Genomic DNA, 26,556 nt, shown 5'->3' on the forward strand with positions numbered 1-26,556 from the left:
AAAAAAAGTGTTGTTTAAAATTTATAACAACTACAAATTTTGAAAGAAGGAAAAAAGCAAACAAGGAGGTGTTTCACAGTGACCCCAATTACATAACATGTAAGATTGGCATTCCCAGTAACTGAACCATGACAGCTATCATTCCCTATGAAACTAAGGTCTGGGTTTGCAGCTCACACTGTATGTATAATAGGGCATAACTACAGAGGAGCAGCCCTTGCGATCGAAGGGGGCCCAGATCTGTGGGGGGCCCCAACTACTAAGCTTCCCTTACGGGGACAATACTTCAGATCAGATGTTTTTGTGGCTACACTTGTTATAGGTGTGAAGATTTTGATGGCCACACTTGTTTTATGACCCTTTTGAGATGGGCCGCAAGACCATAAAGGGCACCAAGGGGAGGCAAGGGAAGGGGTCTGAACACTGGGGATCCCCCCCTCAAAGTTTCACTGGGGGTGGGGGGGCATGAATTGTAGTTACTAAGGATGATCAATGATATGCAAATATTTCTGAGTTCATGCAAATTTATGTAAATTTGGATGCAAATATATGCAAGTTGAAAATGGACCAATCAATTTAAACCTGGGTGGGTCTTGATTGAGCCATTTTAAGCTAAATATTTTTGCACAAAATTTTTCATAAACTCAGAAATATCAGCATATCATTAATCGTCCCTAGTAGTTACGCCACTGATCTATAATGTACATACACGGTGATTCCATACATCAGCTAAGCTCTTAGATCTTCAAGGTATCTGACAGTTACATTGCTGACGATTTAGGAACGGTGGAACAAGAAAAAATGCTGTTTATGTTACAGGAAAACAAAAGATCTCTCTCAACTATTTTACGTCAAAAATATAACCTTGGAATCATTGGCATATTTTAGCAGATATTCAGATATACGGTAAATGGTTTTTTTTTTCATCTCCTATCATTTGCAAAATTACCAGGATTTCTTAAAACCTGCCCAATACTAACCCATAAAGTTTCCAAAAATCGAACTGTACTGTATAAAATGAGTTTATGATAATAAAGCACATAATCAAAGCAAGCAAGACAAGATTATTGTTTGTTACATAGCTTCATCAAGGTAGGGTACTGTTGCTGCCTTGAGTGTCAGGAGGTAGTCCACCAGTGTCAGGAGAAAACTCTTCCCCTTTGACCTCTCAAGGTTCCCTGCTGGTCTTAATGTGAGGGATGACTTCACTCACCAATAGTGAAGCCAAAGAGCTTCACTCGCTTTACTCTTACAGCATTTACATTCTCTGCTGAAAATGTATTCATGCAATGTTCACTGAAGATTGCCTCAGACTGCGGAGATGATTATCCTACTCGTATAGCCATATCCATGGCTATAATTACTAGGTAATGCCCAGTGATGTTGATCCAGGGATTTTATCTGATTGACATCTAGGGTCGGGAAGGAATTTTTTCCCTTTTGGGGCTAATTGGACCATGCCTTGTAAGGGTTTTTCACCTTCCTCTGGATCAACATGGATATGTGAGGGAGCAGGCTGGTGTTGTACTTTGTTCTCTGGTTGAACTCGATGGACATATGTCTTTTTTCAACCCAAATAACTATGCAACTATGTAAATTTATTTAGCATAATATTATTTTAGAGTCCCTTATAGTGACCACACACAGATTTCAAAATGGTATTTTAAAATAGTGATAGGATCTGTGACACAATCAAGAACTTGTCAAGAATCTTGAGTAACTAACTTTCTAAGGATTCTTTTCAGATCAGTCACAATCACTTTACAAATTGACCTGTGAAAATATTTTGTTGTGGGTCTCTTTCTGTTGCCTTTCTGCTTTTCTGATAGGGTTTTATATTTGTTCTGCCTGAAAATTGTTATTTGTATTCCTTTATTATTTAATGTGCAAAACAGTATAGTACGTTTTTGTACTCTATAAATAATAATAATGATTGGTCAACTAAACAGCCCTCAAGAAAATGTATGTCACTGAGACTGAATGCAAGATGTTTAAACAGTGCAATCCTGCCACCTGCTGGCATAATCTGTTGCTTACACTTTAATTAGAAATAAATGTGTATCTACAGTGGTTACAAACTGTAAAATGGTGTAAGCATACAGGTTATTATGGCTAACTTCTATAAAACAAATTCCTAGCGCTATACATCACTATTTATTTTCTAATCTGCAGAGGTATGTATGCAGATTATTTGAAATGTTTATGTTTTCCAAACAGTTTGATAAAACATTAAGATAAAAGATATTTAAAGGTGGCCTGTATGGAAGGGAGCACTTAAAGCGGATCCGAGATGAAAAACTAACTATAACAAGTAATTTGTCTATGTATCTTATCTAAAGTTTAGATAGTTTACACAGCAAATCTGGCTACAAAAAGCTTTGAACGTTTATGATTATTTATTCCTGTGATACAATGAGGGCAGTTATGTTCTGTTTGTCACATTGTCACAGGCCTGAGGGCTGGAGATGCTATCACCTTGCCTGTGTGTCATTTCAGTCCCCTCCCTCCTCCCCTCTGCCTCTGAAATCTCTGGCTAGTAACCTCCTCTTCTTCCTGCCCAGACTGAGCTCCCATAAGCCCTTGCTACAGTGCCAAAGCACAAAAGGAGCTGTGGGCGTGGCTTGTTTAGTTTATAGGGAATTTGAGTAGTAAAACAAAACAAAAAAAGTATTTGGCTTGAGTAATGCCCTATAAACTATATGAAAGGAACACAATTATGCAATGAGTAAAAATTTATCTCGGATCCACTTTAAAATAAAAGATTAAATAGAAGTGATGTCTCATATAAGCAGCCCCTTCTCACTGTATCACTGTCTCACTTCTCACTAGTTCTATTGCTGTAAAGACAAATCTATTTGTGTAAAAGCCAAATTGGGCCCACAAACTCTCTGAATATCCCAAAAGCTCTTATACTTATAGTTCTTCAAGAAGTCAATGGGTGCGCTGGCAATCATTCACTGCCTGGCTTTCAGAGACCAAGACTTGCATACACAGTACAGGGCTCGGCACAGAGCAGCCATCAGAATCCATAAGAAAATTTAGTGGGCTCTGTTTACTCTTCAGGGCTTCTCTTGGGCTTCCTAACAAAGTAAAATTCTGGGCCTCTCCTCTTGGGCCTAGTATTGGAGTACTACCTCTGCTCTCGATAGCAGCCCTGGTTATGCATGTTGGTGCTATGCTGCTGCATCATAAGCATCAGATCTGGCCACCCACTGTCTGGATGGAAGCAGAAGAGTGGCCATGTGACTGCTCCATCACCCATGGATGTCTTGAAGATATGGCATGCTACAGTGGTATAACAGCTGCTTCTAGGTAAGATGTTTAGCCCAGAGTTAAGTTATAATCACTGCCCTAGCAATGGTATGCAGATCAGAAAAGAGGAAGTGACTGCTCCCAACAATTCCTTCTCACACAGGTATAGTGGTCTTGGTAACAGATTGCTTTTAAATGTTTGCTAAGTGTACCGTTCAAATGGAAGGGACAAGGAAATTAAGCGCTAGGACAGAAACCATGTTGATATGGAGACAATACTGGCAGAGTTAGTTAATGCAAATTTTAGGCCTATTCACTATATAGAAAAAACATAGACCAGGATGGAAGGAGCATTAGAGTGCTTATACATGATACTGTACAGAATTAGATTTACAGTAAGTTATCATAACCTGAGAACAGTCAAATGTATTAAAAAATTTAGACTGGATCTCACAGATTATTGCACATAGTCCATGGCTATTTGGTTGCATAATTCCATAACCTTTAATTCCAAGAGTTTGACAAATAAATATAGCTGTATAATGGCCACATCTAGCAGTAGGTGAAACCTTTGCCCAGATACACTGCTAATAGATCGCAACAACCAGAAGTACCCTCTGAGAACCAAGAAGGCATATAGTTTTCCAGTTTTTGGAGTGCTACAAAGGCATATCCAGCTGTCTGACATTGAGGGAAAACAAACCGACTGGCCTATGTGTGAGCAATTTGAAGAGGAACTCTAACCCAGGATTCAACTTTATTCCAATCAGTGGCCGATACATCCTTTCCCACAAGAAATCTTTATATTTTCTTGAACAGATTATAAGGGTTGTCTATATGGCTGATATTGGTAACCCCCCCATCCCCCATATAGCCTTTCAGTCTTCCACATCATTTGTGGGTGTGTTAACCATTTACCGCCATCCTAACGTATTAAAACGTCATGCTTACCGCTATTAACAGCAACATGACGTTTTAATACGTCGCGCATTCCCGCCGCTGCTACCGCCGTGTGTCCGCCGCTACCGCCGCCATTACCGTCGGGATCCCGTGCTGGGCGATTGGGGAAGAGGACTGAACAGTCCTCTACCCAATCGCAGTGCCTGGAGTGAATGGACGTGACCGCGAACAGCGGCTACGTCCATTCACATAAACAGGAAATGTAACAGTTTAATAAAGTGTGTAAAAAAAAAAAAAAAAAAAAAAAAAAAAAAAGTGAACACGTCCTATGAGTGTTCACCAGCGCCATCTTGTGGCCAAAAAGTATATTACACCTACAAAATACATACATTTTCAAGTATATACACATCATTAATAAAATTACACTTCCAACCCTCCCCCCCAAAAAAAACACTTGTAAAAAAAAAAAAATCAGCTTAAAAAAAATAAATAAATAGTTGCCTTAGGGACTCAGCTTTTTTTATTCTATATTTTATGGGGGAAAATTAATTTTAATTTATTACATAGGGGCTTGTAATTATGGCCAGAACAAACAGAAAAATAACCACTTATATTTCAAAATAATATACTGTCGCCATACATTGTGGTAGGGACATAATCTAAACGGTTTAATTATCGGGACCACTGGGCAAATAAAACGTGTTTGTTTTATCCACAGGAGAATGTTTAATTTTAAAACTATAAAGGCTGAACACTGAGAAATGATTTTTTTTCTTTTTTTTTCTGTTTTTCTCATTAAAATGCATTTAGAATAAAAAAATTCTTAGCAAAATGTACTATCCACAGAAAGCCTAATTGGTGGCGAAAAAAACGAGGTATAGATCATTTTCTTGTGATAAGTAGTAATAAAGTTATTAGGGAATAAAAGGGAGGAGCGCTGACAACTGAAAATTGCTCTGGTCCGTTAGGATAAAAACCCTTGGGGGTTAACTGGTTAATAGATAACTGCAGTTGGGTTTGTCTGTGTCTGACAGTAGTAAAGATGATTACCCCCAGGCTCGCAGTGGATCAGACAACATGAACAAATTGCATGCTTAATATCAATCATTTCTTGATCTATCTTCTATTTCTTAACTTCTCACTTTGCAATATATTGATTAAATGTTGACCTCTACTACTGTCTTTCAGTAAAGTTCCTCCTTAACTGTGATTTTCTGTGTAACCAGAAGAAAATGGATCAGCACAAGTGGTGGTGGTGGTGGGGAGGGGGGGGGGGGGGGTGTTCATCTCTCAACTAACAAAAGACTACCGTATATTATGGTGAGACACACAGTGGGCATTCACAGAGATTCCAAATCAGTAAAGAAAGTGTAGAGAACGTTTATTAATTGTGAACGTAAAATGCATACTTTTTTTATATTGGGTGTGAAGTGACCTGTGGGCGCCACCAGGCATGGGCTCACAAGTCCATAAGGACTCAAATGTGTGATTTAAATGAAGCTTAATTGCCTCATGTGTGCGGCTGGGAGAGAGGGGCTTACTTACTTATAGGTCCGCTGTCTTCTATGCGTTTCAAACGTCTTGCACGCGTCCTATTGGACGCATTGCAAGACTCACTACTGCGCCCTTCAGTCTGCAGTTTTACACAACTGTCTGTAAGGCAAACTGCACTATTTTTCTAGTCTGGAATCTGCACCCTAACTTGCAGCACAAGCAATTCAGGTAGTTTCCTCTTCTTGTATTGCAAGACTCACTACTGCGCCCTTCCGCCTTCCGGCTTGAAGGAGGAAGTGTGGTAGTGAGTCTTGCAGTGCGTCCAATAGGACGCATGCAAGACGTTTGAAACGCATAGAAGACAGCGAACTTGTGGGTAAGTCACCCCCTCTCTCCCAGCCGCACACTTAAGGCAATGAAGCCTCATTTAAATCACGAATAGCCCACCACTGGGCGCCACCCTAGCTATTAGCGGTTATGGCGGCACCTACAGGGGAACTTGGGCGCTAGAGTCTGGCTATTATATAGTCCAGGTCCAGCTAGTGGCAGGGACTACAACGGCGACTCGAACCGGAGTTTGGTGCCGTGGCAAAGGGTACTTGGCTATAGTTTAACCGAGTGCCATTCTGCTCTGAACCTTCGGCTGTGGGCGACGGTGGCTCCCTATTGCCAATGGGCACTGGTCCATAGTATACCCCACATTCACTCCTGCGAGTGCAGAAAACATACGTTTTCTTTATAATTACATCCCTTGTATGCTTATTCAATGCATCCAGTTGCTGGCACAGTTAGTACAGTTCCTTACAGCCACAGAACAAGCATTGTGAACGTTGCCTCGGGGGCGTATTATTGAAATCTTGCCTTGAAAGAGAGACAAAATGGGCTTCCTTTGTTTAATAGCTTCACTGCTCATATCCTAGATCTTCATTAGTCATGTTAAGATCTCTTCATCCCTCTTTGGATATAACAAGGAAAACAGTCTGACTGTAATAATGCACCCCCCTTCTCTGAGAGAAGACAAGATGCTTCATTTGTTTTCCAAGTTGTACAGCATCCTGTCAGCCAAAGCTGAGGACCTCACATAACCTTCACAGGCTCTTTCCATTAGAGCAGCACTCAGATGGGAAGCCTATCCACAGCACTGTAAATCAGGCTATCTGATACGGTAAGTGTCATACGTGGATTCTTCGGGAGAAATCCATCAGTTAAGCAGCTGGTATCGGATGATACAGTAAGACAAGAACTGAAACCTATATGTCTATGTATCATCAATTAGCGGAATTCTACACATCCTTTCATACACAGCTTGTTGCGTATTGTCTTTCTTGTGTCTCTTGTACCCGCTGAGCACTTCTGTGTGAGCTGCAGATACTACATTCAATATTCTTCCGGTCTAGCGTAATAACATCTTATAGACCACCGCATTCTCTAATAGTGCCTGTGTATAGGAGATCTACTATTGTCAAACTGAAATTTCATTCTTTCTATAAACAGTTATCAGCGCTGCACAAATGTACTGCAATAACTTTTACCTTTTAATTTGCAGCAAGCTATTGATTTGCAGTTTTACACAACTGTCTGTAAGGCAAACTGCACTATTTTTCGAGTCTGGAATCTGCACCCTCATTTGCAGCACAGGCAATCCAGGTAGTTTCCTCTTCCTGCAGGAATGATTACCTACAAAGATCAGAAACAACTGGAACCCCTCAGAAGTTACCGGTACATAAAGTCTTACCAGGGGAACTGATGGCCTAGTTGGGCTCAGCAGTCTAATATGCAGGGTGGATGGATAGTGTAATGGTTAAGGGCTCTGCCTCTGACATGGGAGACCTGGGTTCAAGTCTTGGCTCTGCCTGTTCAGTAAGCCAGCACCTATTCAGTAGGAGGCCTTGGGCAAGTCTCCCTCACACCGTTACTGCCTATAGAGTGTGCCCTAGTGGCTGCAGCTCTGGCGCCAGGAGAAAAGCACAATATAAATGATCTTTGTGTCTGTGTGTGTAATATGATGGCAGTAGATTATTTCTGTTATTTTCACCATGGTTCAGCATTTGGATGAGTATATTTATACTTTTAAGTCAAAGGGAACCTGAGGCAAGAGTGATATGGAGCTTGCCATATGAATTCCCTTTTTAAATAATACCAGTTGCCTGGCAGTCCTGTTGATCTTTTTGGCTTCAGTAGTGTCTGAATCACACACATGAAACAAACATGGAGAAAATCTAGTCCAATTTTTGTCAGAAACGCTTGATCTGCTGCATGCTTGTTAAGGGTCTCTGACTAAGGATAGGAACACACTAGGCAAATTCGCATATGTGTTTTCCACTAGGTGCCATGGTATACGCATATGCGATTCTGCCTAGTGTGTTCCTACCCTAAAAGTTTTAGAGGCAGAGGAACAACAATACTGCCTGGCAATGTGCATTGTTTATAATTAAATAAATTCAGTATGTCAGCCGCACTATCCTTCTCACTTCAGGTTCCCTTTAATATATATTGAGAAACACAAAACTAGGCAGGTATAGAGCTGTGTAGATGATAATGTATTCCTGGTCTTTAACTAGATAGCACACTCTATAACAGTATGAATAAAGCTTCACTTTTTGGTCCATGTTTCACTGCTAAAAGTGATTCTGTGAGCCAAGGCTTTGTTTGTTTTATTTATTTATTTATTCCCTTACGTCTTTAATTAGGAGTTCATTTGCTCAGATTTATTATTTTCTTACATAACTGACATTTTGAAATCCTGCACAATGCCTGGAATGAAGCTGCCTTAGCTCTACCTACTATTTCACATTATTCTTAAGGTGCGTACACACATGCGACTATAGTCGTTTGTAACGATCGTTCCCCGATCTTTACCAACGACGATCGTTCCCCGATCTTTACCAACGACGATCGTTACCAAAAACGAACCACCGACTATTAAGGCAAACGACGAACGAGCCAAATCGCTACAAAAGAAAGTTCTGTCTCAGTGGATTTTAACCAACGACGATCGTTTGCAAAAGTAGTACATCGTTGGAAACGGTCGTTCGTACTAGGCTTGACATGCGCATTTCACTATTTCTCTGTGAAACTTCTCATTTTTATGCGCAGGCGCAATAGTTGCTTTACGTGATGTAACGTTCGTTCTAACGATCAGATCGTTACACACCTTTTAAAACTATCTTTACATAGGTCGTTCTTTCATCAATTAAAAGTTCGTTCGTCGTACTCAACGAACGATCGTTGTCGCATGTGTGTACGTAGCATTACGCAAGACAGGTGTGCCTCTTGTCTCATTGGGCTCTATTCACAATCATTTTCTGCATGTGGAAATGCACTTGCGGTAAATTCCCGACTGAAATAAGACCATCTTGACATTCACTGAATTTTACGCATTATGCATTACCGCATGCACAAAATTGTACGCATTATTTTTCCCGCATGCATCAAAAGTGCAGTAAAAGTCGGCAAAAGTCGGTAATTCCCGCAATAAAATTGAAATTCACAAAGAAAAAGGGGCGCATTATTTCTGACTTAACTACCGATTTTATATCACCTACAAGTACTTGGTGATGTATTTCGTTTCCCATTGACTTAAATGGAGTCTAGAGCCTTGAGCGCTGTGTTTACTGGACTTAATTGTTTTTATTATGCCACATGGGTTCCGCTTGTTTACTACATAATTACGCATGTTTCCCCCAATTTTTTTTTTTTTACGCATTGTTCCCGCAGGCGGAAAACATGCAGAACATTTTTAGAGAACGTGGAAAAAAATGTGGAAATATTATTATTACCGGTATCACTGCCGGTAATATTGCGGTAAAAAGTCTCATACCGCATGCGTGATTGTGAATAGAGCCCACTGTGATTTCTGGGGTATTTGTGCTACCAATTCCATATGACAATGTTTATGTATGTGTGATCCATCTATCTGTTAACCCTTTAGTGTACATACTGTATATATATATATATATATATATATATATATATATATATATATATATATATATATATATATATATATATATATATATATATATATATATAGTGTTATGTATAGGCTCTGGAGCATTTAAAAGGTTTTAGAAAAAAATCCCAGCGTTATGTAAAAATTGGGTAACATTTCCCCTCCATAATTTATTCCTGCGTCGGATCTGTGCAGTAGTAACCATATGCCTCATCTAGGGAATTAGGAATGTAGGATGTCTTTATTGAAATGTGTAAATTTATGGCGTTCCTGAATCCTGCAGAGAAGTATAATTTATGTGGAATGTATGGTATCGAGTTACACTGGTAAGTGGTATACTAGCTGGTAAATCATACATACATGGTAATTGGTACCAGCAGTGATTTTCTTTCTACTGAAAACGGTTCCTGACATCGTCTGGGCTTGACACATCCACATCTGCTACAAATAGTGGATTCCCAAGACGCAGGCTGGAGGTCACACTCTCTGCCTCTCCTTACACAAACTCCGCAACTAATAGAGTCTTACTAGATTTGCTTTGTGGGCATTTTAGCAAAACTCAAAGGGAGACTCCAGCAGCAACAAACAGCTTCTGCCTGCCAGACTTCAGACTGCTTGTTAATATTTAGTTTTTGTTAGGCTCATAATAGATAGACTTACATTTGTATACAGGGCCGGATTTGTACTTCTTACCGCCCAAGGCCGACTATTACCAGCCGCCCCAACCGAAACCGTATCCTACCACCTCTCTCCACACACACCCAAAAAACTTTGGCCCGATGGTGTCCACTATTGCGGCTAATGCCAAGGTCTCCATGGCAACGGTAAGTGAATCAATCACGTCACATGGGGGAACTGGTCAATCAAGCGATCTACAGGTAATGGGCGTGGTGGGAGCCATCCACCACACACACATAGTCAAAAGTGGCTCACAATTGGACATTGGGTGGGGTCATCAACACGTAAAAGTGAGTCCTGTACCCACTGCTGTCTCCAGGGTAACAGCGCTGGCCATCAATAATTAAGAAATGGGTACTGTGAGAGGCTGCTTTCTGTATTCTGTACTATTTGCTGGTGCTGCCCCTGGTCCTTTCATCCCCCACACCAAGTGCGTGGGACCCAGCCTTCTGTAACTGCCTGCAGCTGCTAGTCATTGGACAAGGTTTGGCTTTTTGCTAGTCACACACTGTTCATAAACGTTTGGTTAACGGACTGCAGCTGCCTGTAGCACAGCACAGGCAAATGCCAGCTGGTACTAATAGTGCAGTTATCCTGATCACTTTCATTTGTTTGGACACTTGCAAATAATGCCCTGCAAATAATGCCCACTGTCTGCAGGCCGCCCCTTGTTTATCTGGTGCCCTAGGCCATGGCCTATGTGGCCTTGTCAGAAATCCGGCCATGTTTGTATACAGCAGGAGGAGGTGGCAGCGCTTCTCAAGGCAATGCCTAGAAATGTAAGTTTATATATGGCTAGCTGCATCCATGTGCTATTTCAGTTTGTATTCCATTTTAATCTGAGTTTAGGGCAGGCATGGGCAAACTTGTCCCTCCAGCGGTTGAGGAACTACAAGTCCCACAATGCATTGCAGGAGTCTGACAGCCACTGTCATGACTCATAAAGGCAAATGCATTGTGGGATTTGTAGTTCCTTAACAGCTGGAGGGCCAAGTTTGCCCATGCCTGGTTTAGGGCTTAGTGCATAATGTTCATCTGTTTTGAATACAAGGTGTGTATTAGCCTCTATAGGGCTCTGCACACCTCTGTTGGTAGTCATTTCAGATGCAACCTGATTAGGAGCACTGCCACTTTCTCCCTGTTCCCATAAAAAAAGATAGACTGACCATTCATATATCAGTGACACACACGCAGATTTTTAAGCGATTACTGCATGAAATCAATTAAAAATCTGTGGTGCCGCCACTGCCTGCTGCCCCCCCCTCCTCCCCAATGTGTTCCCCCTGTGCCATGCAGAGTGTTGGCAGCAGAGTGTATGCCCACCTATCTGCCAGCGCACTCCTCTTGTGTGGTCTCTCAATCACCAGCCTTTATCACATGACCTGGCGGCACGTATGTTAGGTGACCACAAACGGGGCAGAGGCCCTCCGACAGCGATGGAGAAAGGAGGAGTGCGCCAGCACACGGGTAAGTGTGAGCTCCACTGCAACCCTCTCCAAAGGTCTAGGGGAGCATATTTCAGATGGGTGGGAGACCTGTGTGGGGTCTATTGGTTGTCCTGAAATCTATCGACGCTACTCCCGCAACTGGCCCTTTACAAGCGAGATCTTTCCAGTCTATGCAATCGATAGCTTAGATTAATTTCGGCTGGAAATAGATTGAAATTATGATCTGGCCACCACTTTGCAGCATTAACCCCTGGCATATTCAATCTGCTGGGAAAATCAGCAACAAAAAAGTGTATGGGCACCTTCAGTATACTAATTCGCCACTTGCTTTTGTTAATAAATTTGATTAGAACCAGTGATGAGCAAAGGATTAAAACCGGATGAAATCCGAATGAGTTTCGTTCGGATTTCATCAGGATAATTAAGGCAGCTGAGCGGGTGGGTGGGGTGGGCGGGGTTTAATCTCACACAGCAGCCTTCTTCTTTCATTCGTCCCACGGCGCCTCCCACACTGTATTCCAAGCCACGTCACGTGACTACAAACACTTCCTCCTTCAACCTGGGAGGAGGAATTGTTTGTAGTCACGTGACCACCGATTGGAACGCCCACCTGCTCAGCTGCATTAATTATTCTGATGAAATCCGAACAAAACTCATTCAGATTTCGTCCGGTTTTAATCCGTTGCTCATCACTGATTAGAACAATTGAACAAAAAAAAATTTGATTAGCCACATTTGTTTTAGGTGTGTGATTCAGACACTACTGATGCCTGATAGATAGCATGTGCTCTGCCAGGTCATGGTGTGAGGGGGCATCAGTGACAATGAAGGAAAGACACAAGACAGGGAAGGGCGTGTCAGCTGGGGAAGATGATGGTGCTCCACTGCCATTATATTGTACAGGGGCTGTGGGTATTGTTATGTGCTTGGAGGTAAGAGACAGCTGGAGCTGGCTGTGTCACTCCTCTGCTGGGGCCCTGGGGGAGCACTTCTAGCTTAGAAAGGTGAGACAGCTTGAGGGAAGATGCCCTTGTACCATGAAGATGCACCAGGTTTAGAATATTGTTTCCTTCTTTTTATCCTTTTTTGGTCAAGGTCAAGGACCGGGCCAACATACTTCAGACTGCTGGGGGGCCAGAACATACATAAAATGTTGAAAAACATTACATTGAATCTAGGTATTGATAAGCCCCCCCACCAGACCCCCCCTCCCCCCCCCCCCCAAATCAGGCCTGGATGGGGAAATTCCAGCAGCAGTCATTCTGTCATGCAGCACCCAAAGAATGTCTTTGTGCACCAGACAGTGAAGCATACCCAGGTGACAGCCTGCCGTCCAGTTGGACAGCAGTGTCACCTGATGCCGAATTGGATTGGAAGCCAGCGAATGACTGTTCGCTGGCTTCTACAGTATGTGGATGGGTGGGGCCAGCACTGCTATTATATATGCAATATATGCAATATTTAAAGGTGCAGTGGGCCACACCTATAAGTTATACATTTTGTGTTTGAGGAGGCCAATGAAAAAGCCTCGGGGCCGCGGGCCTTAGTTTGAGGACCACTGCTCTAAACCTAGGTGCGTCTTATATAAGAGTGAACAGAGGTGCCAGCAGGATAAAAGGTACTAAAAAGTTTAAAATTCCTCAGGAGGTGGTGGTGGACTCGCCTCCTTGAAGTAGACAAGATACTGTCAGCTTTTTAACAACAACAGGTTTATTTATATACTCCAGACAACCATGCAACGCGTTTCGCAGTTATATTCCTGATTCCTCAGGCAATAACAAATAGGAGTACACGCAGTACAGTCTCAAGGTCATGATAAGCGCCTCAAGTCATGATAAGCGCCTCGTGACCTTGTGGCGCTTATCGTGACCTTAAGACTGTACTGCATGTACTCCTATTTGTTATTGCCTGAGGAAGCAGGAATATACCTGCGAAACGCGTTGCATGGTTGTCTGGAGTATATAAATAAACCTGTTGTTGTTAAAAAGCTGACAGTATCTTGTCTACTTCAAGGAGGCGAGTCCACCACCACCTCCTGAGGAATTTTAAACTTTTTAGTACCTTTTATCCTGCTGGCACCTCTGTTAACTCTTATATTACCAATATCCACCCCTGGTGGAAGGGTCGATCCCCATCTCTTTTTTCCTGATCTACAGAGAGCGACTTTTAATCCTGAGTGAGGACAGGTCTAATCTCCTCACCTGCCTGAACAGTGGTTACCTAGGAGGTAACCCACTTTTGTGAGTATATTCACTATATACTTTTCAATTCCAACCTATTGTTTTGCTTACTACACTATATTGGGCTCGCGGTGTCCTCACTTTTGTTTATTGTTAGGTGCGTCTTATGATCAGGTGTCTTATGGTATGAAATATTTTTGAAATTTAAGTAGAATAGTAATTAAAAATACAAAATCAGTGCAGCTGCCATGGTACCTTCATACAGGTCAGTTTTACCACTAAAATGCTGCCATTGCAACTAGTGTGTTAAACAGGTGGTAAAATCTCCTTTCCTGCATACGTAGTTTAGGTCCTCTGGTCATTTTTACAGATGTAGAGATAATAAGCTCAATCGTCAAAGCGTCTATAGTGTTCTTGGATATATTTATTCAGGTTAACCTCAGATCCTCTTTACAAGCTAAATAAGCAAAAATAAATAAATAAAATAAAATAAATAATAAGCAGTTAAAATCTGTCAGAACTGACAGGTTTTGGACTAGTCCATCTCCTCATGGGGGATTCTCAGGGTTTTCTTTGTTTCTAGACAGTTTTTTTTACCGTTGACCTCCTGACATTATTTCCTCCATCCTTTTTTTTCTCCTTTCACCTCTTGCTAATTGTGTATTCATTACCCGCCCTCCTCCCAGAGTCTTCAGACATTCCCACTGAGGTCTATATGAGGAAGCGCACTGTCTTATGTCATCTGAAGGAGGATGAACTAAAGGGAAGAGGAGGAATATATTATAGATAAAAAGACCACTAGCTTGCAACTGTTTGGCAATAGCAATTAAAGGGCCAGTGCTCCTAAGGTATGTTATAACTCCAAACCATTACAGCAGAAAACGTTTTTAACGTTTTACATGCAGAATTAGCATCTTTATCACTCAATACACTCATACCAGTAGCTGTTGAAATTTGATTTTTATGGTGACAATTCCGCTTTAAGCCATGGATTATTATTAAGCTAAAATGTTCTCTGTTTTATGGACTTGGAATCTCTGCTCTTTGTATGCCCACTTTGTGCCGCTGTACATAGACATGCTAGTTACAGTATAGCTTGCACATAAATTGATGTATGTCAACTACAGTACTGCTTGCCATAATATAAAGTCATTGGAAGCATAGGAAAAGCAATGCAGACAAAACATGCCCAGGTTTGTATTGTACAGCAACCAGCCTGGTCTATGATCAATTGAAAATGACTAGAGGATTGCAGAATGTGGTACACAGGGGGTACAGAAGCTATAATACTGTTGTCACAAAGGCAAAGACTACTACGAAAGCAGCCAATCAGAATGATTCTTTCACTGGTCTCACAACAGTAAACTGAACACTGATTGGTGCCCAATAAGTGACGAGACTTGGCACGTTGTTCTTTTGCCTATGTGTTCACACCTTCCAGCAAACCATATGTCTTTGTTTTCAAGTTTATTACAATCTATTACCTCTGCTTTCTGGGTGATAATATCAGCTAATATTATTGCTTCAGCCAAGGGGTACACATGTTATCCAAACATAAAATTCATAACGTACACTGTGCATGAAAATATTGCATTAGTAACAGCAATACGTGAACCAAAGTGATTAACATTGATTTGTTTAACCTGAATATACATAATTATCACTCAAAGCTGAACTCCAATGAAGATATTATTTTACCTCTTAAATACAGCTGTCATCTGTATTATAAAAAAACAACGCACATGACCAATACCATTGTTATCACTGAGAATGAAGCTGCTTTTCAGACATGTTCCTGCCACAAGTATACCCTTGTCTGAAGGCCTGCTACCCCGTTTGATCTCAGACACACACCCTTAAGTGAAATTCCACTTTTGTTCAATAAAAAAAATGATTCCCATCCATTCAGATCTATATATTTCAGGGATATATTGGCAAGTATTATTTCAGGGTGACCGCACGTGCCTGGTGGGTGCATTCATTTGCTGATTGCTGCAGGTAATCATTCCAGGCTGGAAATGCTTCCTGTTTTGTGCAGCTATTTGTGTATAAATATTGGATTTAATTGCAGGACATATTTTAGAATGTGCATGAAAATGTATTGATTTCATGGATGGAAAAAACGACAGCCAGTTGTGTATGGCTTAAAGACCTTTCACCCCTATTTGAATCTACATGCATTTTGTGTTTTTGCTAACTTGAGTTCCTTGCACATCTAATGTATTTCAATGGCATGACATTTTTTGTACCGTGTTCTGATTTTTGTTTTGCAATTTTTCTGTGTTTTAAAATTGTGCGGCAAGTCTTTTTTCTGTGTGCGGTTCGCATTTAATGCACATCAGTGGCAGTGCAGAAAAATTGCATTTTGTGTGAAAAATTATATGTGATTTTGAAATTAATTAGATACATTTTCATGTAAATGAACTTCATTGGTTGTATTGTTAAAAAAATTTAACTTCACTGGTATGCATGGAAAAATCACAATCCAAAATCTGTATATAAACACACACAAAATTGCAACAATGTGCACACAAGGGCTTGTTTAAAAAAATAACCAAATAAATTGCAAATAGATTTGGGCATGTGGGAAATTGCATGAACAATTTGCATTGAGAAGTGTGTACCCCTAAAAAGTCATGTTAGCTCAAATAGCAAAAGATTATATTACAAAATAAAATGAGTAGCACTAATATAGTTCAACCTATATAATAACCAAAAAAGGAGAAGGGATTAAGAGCCCTTGACAGTGTAGTAAGTTAGATGTCCATAACATAGAACAATATATAATATATGGTACGCACAAAGGTAGGTTACCGCTACGGTAACCATTGAAGTTGCAGGTGGGGAGATTAGACTTGAACCCACTTGGGTTAAAAGTCGCTATCCGTAGAAAGGAAAAAGAAGATGGGGTATCACCCCCCCCCCCCCCCCCACCCTTCCACCCCCCACCAAAGGTGCACTCTAGGTGCACAGTTGAAGATATAGCAGGGGTGCCAAAAATAAAATAAAATATTTAAAAAAAAGTTTAAAAAGGGAGGTGCTAAAATTGGCTACAAGTATCCAGCAGAAGCTCCTTGTATAGACTGATGAAGAAGGCATAGACTCGAGAAACGCATTGCAATTTTTGAAGCTGTGAATAAAGAAATGTTTGCTGTTTCATTGACTTGTGTGAGTCTACTGTGGGAGGTAAGTCCACCACTACCACCCTTTTCAAACATTTTAAATATTTTATTCTATTTTTGGTGCTTCTGTTATATCATCTACTGTACTATATACTAACTGAAGTGTGGATGGCAGCTTAGTGTGGATGGCGCAGTTGTGGGCGGTGGCTTAATGTGTGGTTGTGGTGTGTACGGACAGCTGCAAGTGTCTCTGTGCATACTTAAAGAGGAACTGTCGTGAAAATCTTAACATTTAAAACACATACAAATAAGCGTTTTCCTCCAGAGTAAAATGCATTTCTTCCAGAGTAAAATGGGCCATAAATTACTTTTCTCCTATGTTGCTGTCACTTACAGTAGGTAGTAGAAATCTGACTTTACCAACAGGTTTTGGGTTAGTCCATCTCTTTATGGGGGATTCTCAGCCTGGCCTTTATTTTTTATAAAGACATTCCCTGAAAAAGATTTATACAAAGATGCTGGCCAGCCTCCCTGCTCACTGTACACTTTTTTGGCAGTTGGACGGGGCAACTGCCACTCACTAAGTGCTTTTATAGAAAATAAAGAAAACCCTAAGAACCCCCCATGAGAAGATAGAATAGTCCAAATCTGGTGTTAATGTCAGATTTCTACTACTTACTGCAAGTGACAGCAACATAGGAGGAAAGTAATTTATGGTTCATTTTACTCTGGAAGAAACGTACTTCTTATTTGTATATGTTTACATGTATTTTAAATTTTAAGATTTTCGCAACAGAGGTCCTTTAAGTATGCAGGTATGGTATGCACGGATGCACTTAGGGGTCAACTTAGTGTGGGCAGTGCCGTTGTGGGTGGCAGCTTAGTGTGGTGGCTGCTTAGTGTTGGCGGAAGCTTAGTGTGGGCAGCAGCTTAGTGTGGCATGCAATTCTTTTGATATCGGGGTTAGTAATATTTTAAACAAAGGTAGAATTTCACTTCAGATGCTGGTGAATCTGAGTCCTGTGATGATGTCATCACACTAAGCATCCCCCAAACCGGCTTGAAGGGCATAAACTGAGCCTGAAGTCGTAAAAGTGAACGGTTTGAACACAGATCATGCTGAGTCTAGAGGTACGGCGTCATTTTTCTTCCCACTGGAGATTCTGGAGTTCAGCTTTACATTATACAACTAAATGAAATATACATTTAGGAAAACACCATATCAGCAAAATACCCAACATATTATTTGGAAACAGCAATGTCGGCCTTTGTTACAGCACTCAAGAGGCTAAAGTAGAGCAAATCATAATAATAAAACAAAAAGGAAATGCATAATCAGTTTGTTAGGAAGTGCCCAATCCCTGGCATGGACAAGCGTGCTGGCGGTCCTTTGTTACGCTGCAGAGTGCTGTTGCTTTCAGTCACTATCCATATAAGCAATGACAACATAATACATATGAGCAATGAGTATAGAGTATGCAATGTGCATGTGTGCAAAGAATAATCACCAAGAAGCATGCAAGTAAGAAAAAATGTGCATAGTACTTGAGGTAAGTCAAAAAGCCAACCACTAAAGCAATAACTGAAAAGAAAAGAATGAGAACAGGTACATTTCATGCATTTAAAGCCACTTCAGAATAAAATAAAATGCATTGCTAAGACGGAATGATGTCAGTAGTTCCAGCAGTAGTAGTAAGGTTAAGATGTATGGACTTCAGGATCGGCATTTATTAGCAGCAGGGGATGTTTTAAGAAATATGTGGCTATATGTAAAAAATTTAGTCCAAAGGTTTGTAGCTCACCCATCAATAGCAATAGTTAGAGATGGCAGGGTAACGCCTATGACACAAGTGACAAGTAGTGGAGATTTGTTGCTGCTATAGTGATTTGTAGCAAAAGATTAAAAAAATATGAGCTAAACAAAAATGTATTAGTATCTGTTATTGGTGTTAGTGTTGCCAGGTATGGAATCTGAGTATTAGCATTCACAATAAGGCCTCTTGCACACTACATGCGATTCCGATTTATTATACATCCAATTTTTGATTCCAATTAAAAAACTTAGCAGCATGCAGTACATCAGATAAAAAAAATCGGAATCGCATTTAGTGTGCAAGAGGCCTTAGGGCTGCAAGTTCCTAATTACCAGATACCGCGATGGCGATTTGCTGCTGTGAGATATACATCACAGTTATGTTAAAGGGCACCTGAAGTGAGAGGGATATGGAGGCTGCCATATTTATTTCATTTTAAACAAGTTGCCTGGTTTATTGCTGATCTTTCATGCATTGGCAGTGCACTACCTGAAACCTACCTGAAACAAGCATGTGACTAGTGCAGTCAGACTTCAGTCTGAGCATCTGATCTGCGTATACTTGTTCAGGGTCTATGGCTAAAAGTATTAGAGGCAGAGGATCAGCAGGATAGCCAGGCAATCTGTATTGTTTAAAAGGAAATAAATATGGCAGCCTCAGCCTGCATACTTCTGTCACTTCAGATGTCCTTTAAAGATACACTATACAATCTAAGGTAGATCAGGTAACTGGTCAGTGAATTTGAGATGTATTATTTAGATATTTCTGAAGATTTCAGCAGATTGATTGAGCACTGCTGCCACCTAAACTCTACCCCCCCCCCCTCCTTTTTCCTGTGCTCTTCCTGGCATAGATCAGGCAAAGAATGGGCAAGTGTGATCAATATTTGATTGATATTTGGATTGTGAAATCCTTTGTAAATGCCATAATTTTAATAGATGTTTTTAGATCCAATGTTTATGTTGATTATACATTAAATAGATTCAAAATATTGCGTAGTGTATGCTTACCTTTACATTTATGCCCATGTGACTCTGCCTAATTATTTTGGCTTAGTTATTTGAGGTTACTTTACACCCCATTATTTTCTTTATAAATCAGAATGGTGAACTAAAAAATGTTACTGCTCACCAGGTGGAAAAAAGGGTCTTTTTGTCCTTTTTACCCTCAAAGATGGCCGACTGTGTATTTTAAAATAATGAAATAAACTTGTACAGTGTAATTAACAAATGAATTTTAGTTTTGCAAAGGACTTAAAAAAAAACCATAAAAACTTTGATATTTGCTAATAGAAACTGCAACTTGTAAAACGGGAGTAAGATTCCACAAAGTGACGGTTAAAGTTACAGACAGACATATAGGGGAGGTATGCTTACTGCAATGACGGAGACTCCAGCAGTCGTGCTGTTTGGCTTTGGACCAGTATTGAAATGCTTCTTTATCTTGCCGGCCACGGACAGTGGATACTCATTTTCTGGTACACCGTCATCCTGTAAGGGAGGAGTCATTAGTCTTATTTCCATCACATGTGAGAACAGGCATGTACTACGGAACTATATCAATCAGTGTTGGTTACAGATAATTTTGGCCATGGTTTGGAGCCCGTAAGACATGTCTGACTGTAGGACATTTCCTTTTATTTTTTCTCGCCAACCAATCAATGTTCTAACCTGCTATAGCAACAGTGAAAAAAAGAGAACATTATTGGTTGCTTGAAGTGGAAATAAAGAGTTCTACAGCAGTGCCTCTCAACATTATTCCAGGACATAACCCTTTATGAGAGGTAGAGATTGCTGGTCACCCCCATCTTGTGAATAACAGCATCTCAAGTACCCCTTGATACAGATGTATTTGGTAGAAATACTCAATATTTGCGTCTATATTTTTTAAAACATCCCTTTATGCTTTTAATTAACTAAAAATACTCATTCAGACTCATTTATGCATCATTTAGCATATTTTGATTTCAAAACAAATGTGGCAAAAATATATACTGTATGTTAAAAATAAATTGCTTTATATAGTCTGCAAAAGTACCACTTTTGAAAAAATGAACATGCACTTTGATTTAGTAAGGGCCAGTTCACACCGATTGAGTAAGGGGCGGTTCACATCAAAAACTGTTCTGCTTTTCCGTGACACAGATCAGTTTTTTGGGCATCGGTTTTTGATCTGTTGACCCTCCGTTAGCGCGATCCATTTGGCAGAGCTGGTGGAAGAGATCTGTTCCAACAGAGCAATGTGAATGGATGCTATTGATTAACCTAGGATCCATTTGCCTCCTTTAGGGTCTGTTCCGTTGCGTTCCGCTAAACAGACTTTTTTTAAGCCAGTGTAAACTGGGTACAACAAAAGAGTCAACTATCATAACACTGATAAATCCAAAAACTCATTGTAATAGATTAAGGCCTCGTTCACATCATTAGCGCAGATGGCTGTGCGATTGGAACGCAACGCGTCCGATCGCACGCCATCTGCGCTCCTATGCGCTGCGCTGCAGATCCCATTCATTACAATGAATGGGATCTGCGCTGCGATTCCCAAAAATGCGTGCAGCACGCGATAGCGCAATCGCGCTGCCACGCAGCGCATATGATGGGAACGGTAGAAGGGCTGTCTATGCCCTTCTACCGTTCTTGCGTGTCGCACACTATACGCGCTGCCAAAATGCGCACGGCAGCGCGTATAGTCTGAACGAGGCCTAACTAAACCCAGCCCAAGTAACTCCAGGGGTACACCTACCACCTGTTGAGAACCTAGGATCTACAGAACACAACTCAAAAACAGTAGAGATCATACATCGTTCATTAGAAACATCAGTTGTTTAAGAGTGAAATTCTTTACTTTGGCAAAAGAAGATCTATAAAGACATATCAGTGTTGCACAAATATTCATGTGATTCAGGAGCTTATTTATAAAACAAGTGGCAATCTGCTGTATTGGCGCTACTTTGTTTTTTTCACTTTATTAAGATAATTCCCAATAGCATTACCTAAAAGAGTGATCTGTTTCTTTACAGTAGGGTAATGGCTTTGCTTGTTTACTGCAATTACCAGAAAGAAGCAATCTACATCTTCACTTAATGCTACACATGATGCAATTTTCTGACAAATTTAATGTCAGATTGACTATTTCCAACATGCCTATTCTGATTTCCGATCAATTTTCCGATTGTATTTCCATAGAGTTGAAGGGGCATGTTGGAAATAGTCAAACTGACAGTAAATCTGTCTGACAATCTCTGTAAAGTAGCAAATTGGGCCATTGCCCTATATTTGCATGGGACTGTCACTTTATTGCCAAAAATGGATAATAGTGGTCATCATGAAAATTTGCAATCAATTGAGCACTTCTCCATTCTAATAAGTACGCCAGTATGAAGATCTCCAGAAAAGTGACACTAATTTTACAGAAATAGCAGGACTTTTTTGGCAGTCTGAAGATCACAACCTTTACAAATTGGACCCATAATGTCATAAAAAATAGACTTTCCATTTCAGTCTGCAGCCAGCTTTGAGACTGACCATAAGCACTAATAGCACTTCTTTTCTACTATGGAATCTGTACATGTATAGTACAGACTTCCCACATTTTACACTTCCTGTCTGAGTGCACAGGCAGGAGCAGGAATTAGCGTTACTTATTTTGCACACCTGTAATAACTGAGTGACTGGCAGCAGCAATGACACTCTCTGTTAGGTTCACTGTGGAGTGACAGTATTTTATTTGCATAAAAACCACTCAAGCAAGTTGAAATAATGTTTGTCATTAATACTAGCAATGTGTACTGCTTTCAGTATGTCTCAGCTAAAGAGACTTTTCTTTTATAGTTCCTTTATGAATGTTACCATTGCTGCAAAAGTCTTGGTTTTAGGGCACTGTTTACAGTATTCTGAGTCATTATCTGAAGTGTCCAGACCTATGCCCAATGAGAATGTTAAAACAATGCTAATGTACTAATTATTAGGGATCTTCATTACCGAGAAATTAGAAGATCCAGAAGTAAATCCTACAACCTTCATAAAGCAGCATATTAAACAAAGATACAAACATTATATAAGAACATGCGGTACAGTGGCAATTATTTATTTATTAAAGGACCACTATCATATAAAAAAATATAAAATGTAATATACAGGTGTATGCATACAATATAAGGAGTACATTTGTCCCAAAATTAAATGTACTATAAATCATTTTTTCCTACCTCGTCACAGTTAGTAGTAAAATCTGAAAACTCTGACAGGTTTTGGACTTATTAGGGAATTCCAGTATTTTCTGTATTTAAAAACCTGCCCTGGAGAAGACCTACACAAAAATGCTGTCCAACAAGCCTGCTTGTGTAGCACTAATCTGGTTGCTGGACTGTGTCACTGCCATCTAGGGAGTGCTTCTGAGAAATAAGGAATTTAAGTAATCCCCCATGAAGAGTTGGACTAGTCTGAAACCTGTAAAAATGTCAGATTTTTACTACGGACTGTAAGTGACATCATTATAGGAAAAACAGAAGTTTATTGTGCGTTTTACTCAGGGCATATGAACATCATATATGCATGGGTGTACATGGAATTACATTTTTTTTGCAATAGTGGTCCTTTAATAATAATGAAACAATATCTATGACTTTCAGACACACTGTAGGTAGTTTTCATTTCAAAAGTATCACATTAAAGATACAGTTGTCAGTCAGTTTTATATTTTATAAAGAACAAGCCTCATTTATGAATTTGGGAATTTGTATCGGAGATTGGCAATAGTATTATCTGATAAAAATTCCCACATTTATGTAACCTAATCTTACAGATTGTAAATCATATCTGACATAATGCAGGAATACTTACATTCACCCATGGGTGTTCAAGAACTTGCAGAGCAGAATACCGCTGGTCTACATCTACCTGGAGCATCCTGGTGATAAGTCCCTACAATACACAAGGAGGAATTGTAACGGTCAGATTTTACAATACTATACAATACGATTGACATTTGTGAGGCACTTTTCTCCCATAGGACTCAAAGCGCATATTCTCTATATTGACAGATGTTAACCATACCTACTACCACAGCATACATTCTAGTATACATGATTATTATGCAATTCCTTGACAATTCTATTCTGCCATATTATTATCATTATTTAGTATTTATATTGCGCCGACATCCTCCGTAGCCCCGTACAGAGTATATTGTCTTGTCACTTAACTGTCCCTTAGAGGGGCTCACAATCTAATCCCTACCACAGTCATATGTCTATGCATGTATTGTGTACTGTATGTATTGTAGTCAAAGGCCAATTTAGGGGAAACCAATTAACCTAATGTTTAGGTTTTTTGGGATATGGGAGGAAACTGGAGTGCCTGGAGGAAACCCACGACAACACGGGAAAAACATACAAACTTTGTGCAGCTAGTGCCCTAGCTGAGATTCGAACCGGGGACCCAGTAGTACAAGGCTAGAGTGCTAACCACTATTCCACTGTGCTACCCATACACCACTGTGCTACCCATACACCACTGTGCTACCCATACACCACTGTGCTACCCATACACCACCGTGCTGCTCATAGTCATAGAGGCATAGTGCCATTACTGTGCACTGCGCACTTGACAATATCAAAGTGCAAATATGTGATGATACATCCTAGAGCCTTGATATACTAAGGCCATTTTTTTCCATGGATGGCTGAACTACTCATTTGTAAAGTAGCTGCACCGCCCGGCAGCCAGTCACAAGCTGCAATTACATGTGGATGGCAGCATTTGGTAACACTACGCGTCTCCCGTGGAGGCATTACTTGGAGGCAAGAAAAGTCTCATGTTGCTTCTCAGCACGGCAACCATGATGCTCAGATGCAACTTCATGGGGGGTGCCTGTCCACTGCCTGTGCCGAGTGCTAGCAAGTGCACAGCTGGTGAATGGGAGCAGCTGACAGGTGGTGAATTCACCAAAGAGAGGCCTGAGGCAACTCGGAGCCAGGCTAGAGAAAACTGGCCTAAATTTACCAAAAATGATTAGGGGGTAAATGGTGCTTCTTCCTTGCCTGGGTCATATCAGACTCTTATGAGGGTTGCCAAAATGTGAGAGATGCCACAGTCGTGGCTACACCCACCGCAACAACTTTTCTTTTTCAATTTTTAATAAATCCCTAATTAATTTTAAAAAGGCATGAAACAAATCTAAACCCCAATGCTACGCGCTAATGTTTTTTTTTTAATTCTTCAGTGCTTTTAACCCTTTAGCAGCCATTTTATTTAGAGGCTTGCAAGTTGCAAGTGCAGGCCAATTTATTTTAGCACATTTTTTTTATTTCTTCTTTGTTAGATTTCCTAGCATCTAATTAGTACAGCTGTAATGTGTATTTATGGCCACTTGTCACTAGGGGGCAGTGTGAGACAATAATAGAGGACTTCTGCTTTCGGTTTCTGTATTTTATGTTAGCAGGGAGAGATCCAAGCATTCTAAGATAATCACAGCACAACAAGTTCTGCCTACTGAGGTCAAAAAGCAGTACACTTACTTCAAACGAGATAACTCTATTGAAGCTTCTAATAGGTTAAGTATGTGTAAGGTGCTTGTTTAGCTGATTTTAAACAGATGACTTTGGGCTCATTCACACTACACAACGCAAGCACGAACACGATTTCATACTTGCGTTGCCATCGCACGGTAAACGCACGGAATGCACGTCGGGAAGCGCTAGAGCGCAGACGCCGGCAGCCGTACCCGTCGGGAAACGTGTGTGTCGTGCGATTTTATGTCCCCAGAAGCGTTACATCGTAACGCATGGGAACGCACACCTGTAGTGTGAATGGTAACATGAAAGTTTATGGACTTTCATGTTGCCATGTGGATCGTACACTATGTGCATTGCGTCAAAACTGACAGCGCAGCACATAGTGTGAATGAGCCCTTTATCAGGAGCCCCAACATCAGCCACATCCTGCACTTTGACAGCTAGGGAGTCAAGTCTTCTCAGAAATTTCAGTCTATGCCCGCCCCTTGCAGTCTGACCAGCAGAACAATGCAGAGTCAAGCAAGAGCAGCCCCTCTCCTCCAGCTTGCTGCCTCTTATTCACCTTGACTGTTTTAGATCACGTGATCCTCAAAAACTTGGTTGACTACCTCAAATAATTGGCCTTAAAGCCCTTGCACATGCCAGATTAAAGTTGGCTGAGGCAGCCGCTAAGAACCGCCTCTACCGATAATTTGGAGTGTGTACAGCAGCCCTTGACCAGCCCTTGACCAGCAATCCGCAAGGTGGATCAAATCAGCTAAGCGACAGCCAATAGCTTTGTTCTCGCCACTCACCTGCATTGCAGCAGAACACATAGTTAGCCTGCAGCCATGTTGTCTGAGGGATCAGGTCCCAATCCCCATCCGGTGACATTTATCTAGCATGTGTATGGGCCTTTCGACTAAGATTGGCACACTGAATTACGACTATAGTTTAGATTAGATCAGTGTTCCTCAAACTAAGGCCTGCGGGCCGAATGTGGCCCCCTGAGGGTTTTTTACCGGCCCACCACACACAAAATGTATTACTTATACATGTGCTCAGCTACATCGTTAAATATTGGTGGTCCGTATATAGCATAGAACTGCTGGCAGCACCCTTCCACATGGAAGCCAGAAAGCAGTAATTCGCTGGTTTCCAATCAAATTCCACATTAGGTGACACTGCTGTCCAATTGGACTGCAGGTTGTCACCTGGGTATG

At 40.7% G+C, this 26,556-nt stretch overlaps 1 protein-coding gene across 4 annotated transcripts in view; it reads right to left on the bottom strand.

Annotated features, from left to right (window-relative positions):
- DCLK1 (doublecortin like kinase 1) overlaps positions 1-26,556 on the bottom strand; it is a 450,773-nt gene that overhangs the window by 29,460 nt on the left and 394,757 nt on the right. For all 4 annotated transcript variants that reach the window (XM_068267071.1, XM_068267072.1, XM_068267074.1 and 1 more), the window contains 2 exons: positions 23,682-23,762; positions 20,217-20,330 (listed from right to left, as the gene is read on the bottom strand). In XM_068267071.1, the coding sequence (XP_068123172.1) occupies positions 20,217-20,330; positions 23,682-23,762 (195 nt within the window). The remainder of the gene's footprint in view (positions 1-20,216; positions 20,331-23,681; positions 23,763-26,556) is intronic.

The sequence above is a fragment of the Hyperolius riggenbachi genome, chromosome 2 (genome assembly GCF_040937935.1).
Source record: "Hyperolius riggenbachi isolate aHypRig1 chromosome 2, aHypRig1.pri, whole genome shotgun sequence".
In the NCBI taxonomy this organism is placed as follows: domain Eukaryota; kingdom Metazoa; phylum Chordata; class Amphibia; order Anura; family Hyperoliidae; genus Hyperolius; species Hyperolius riggenbachi.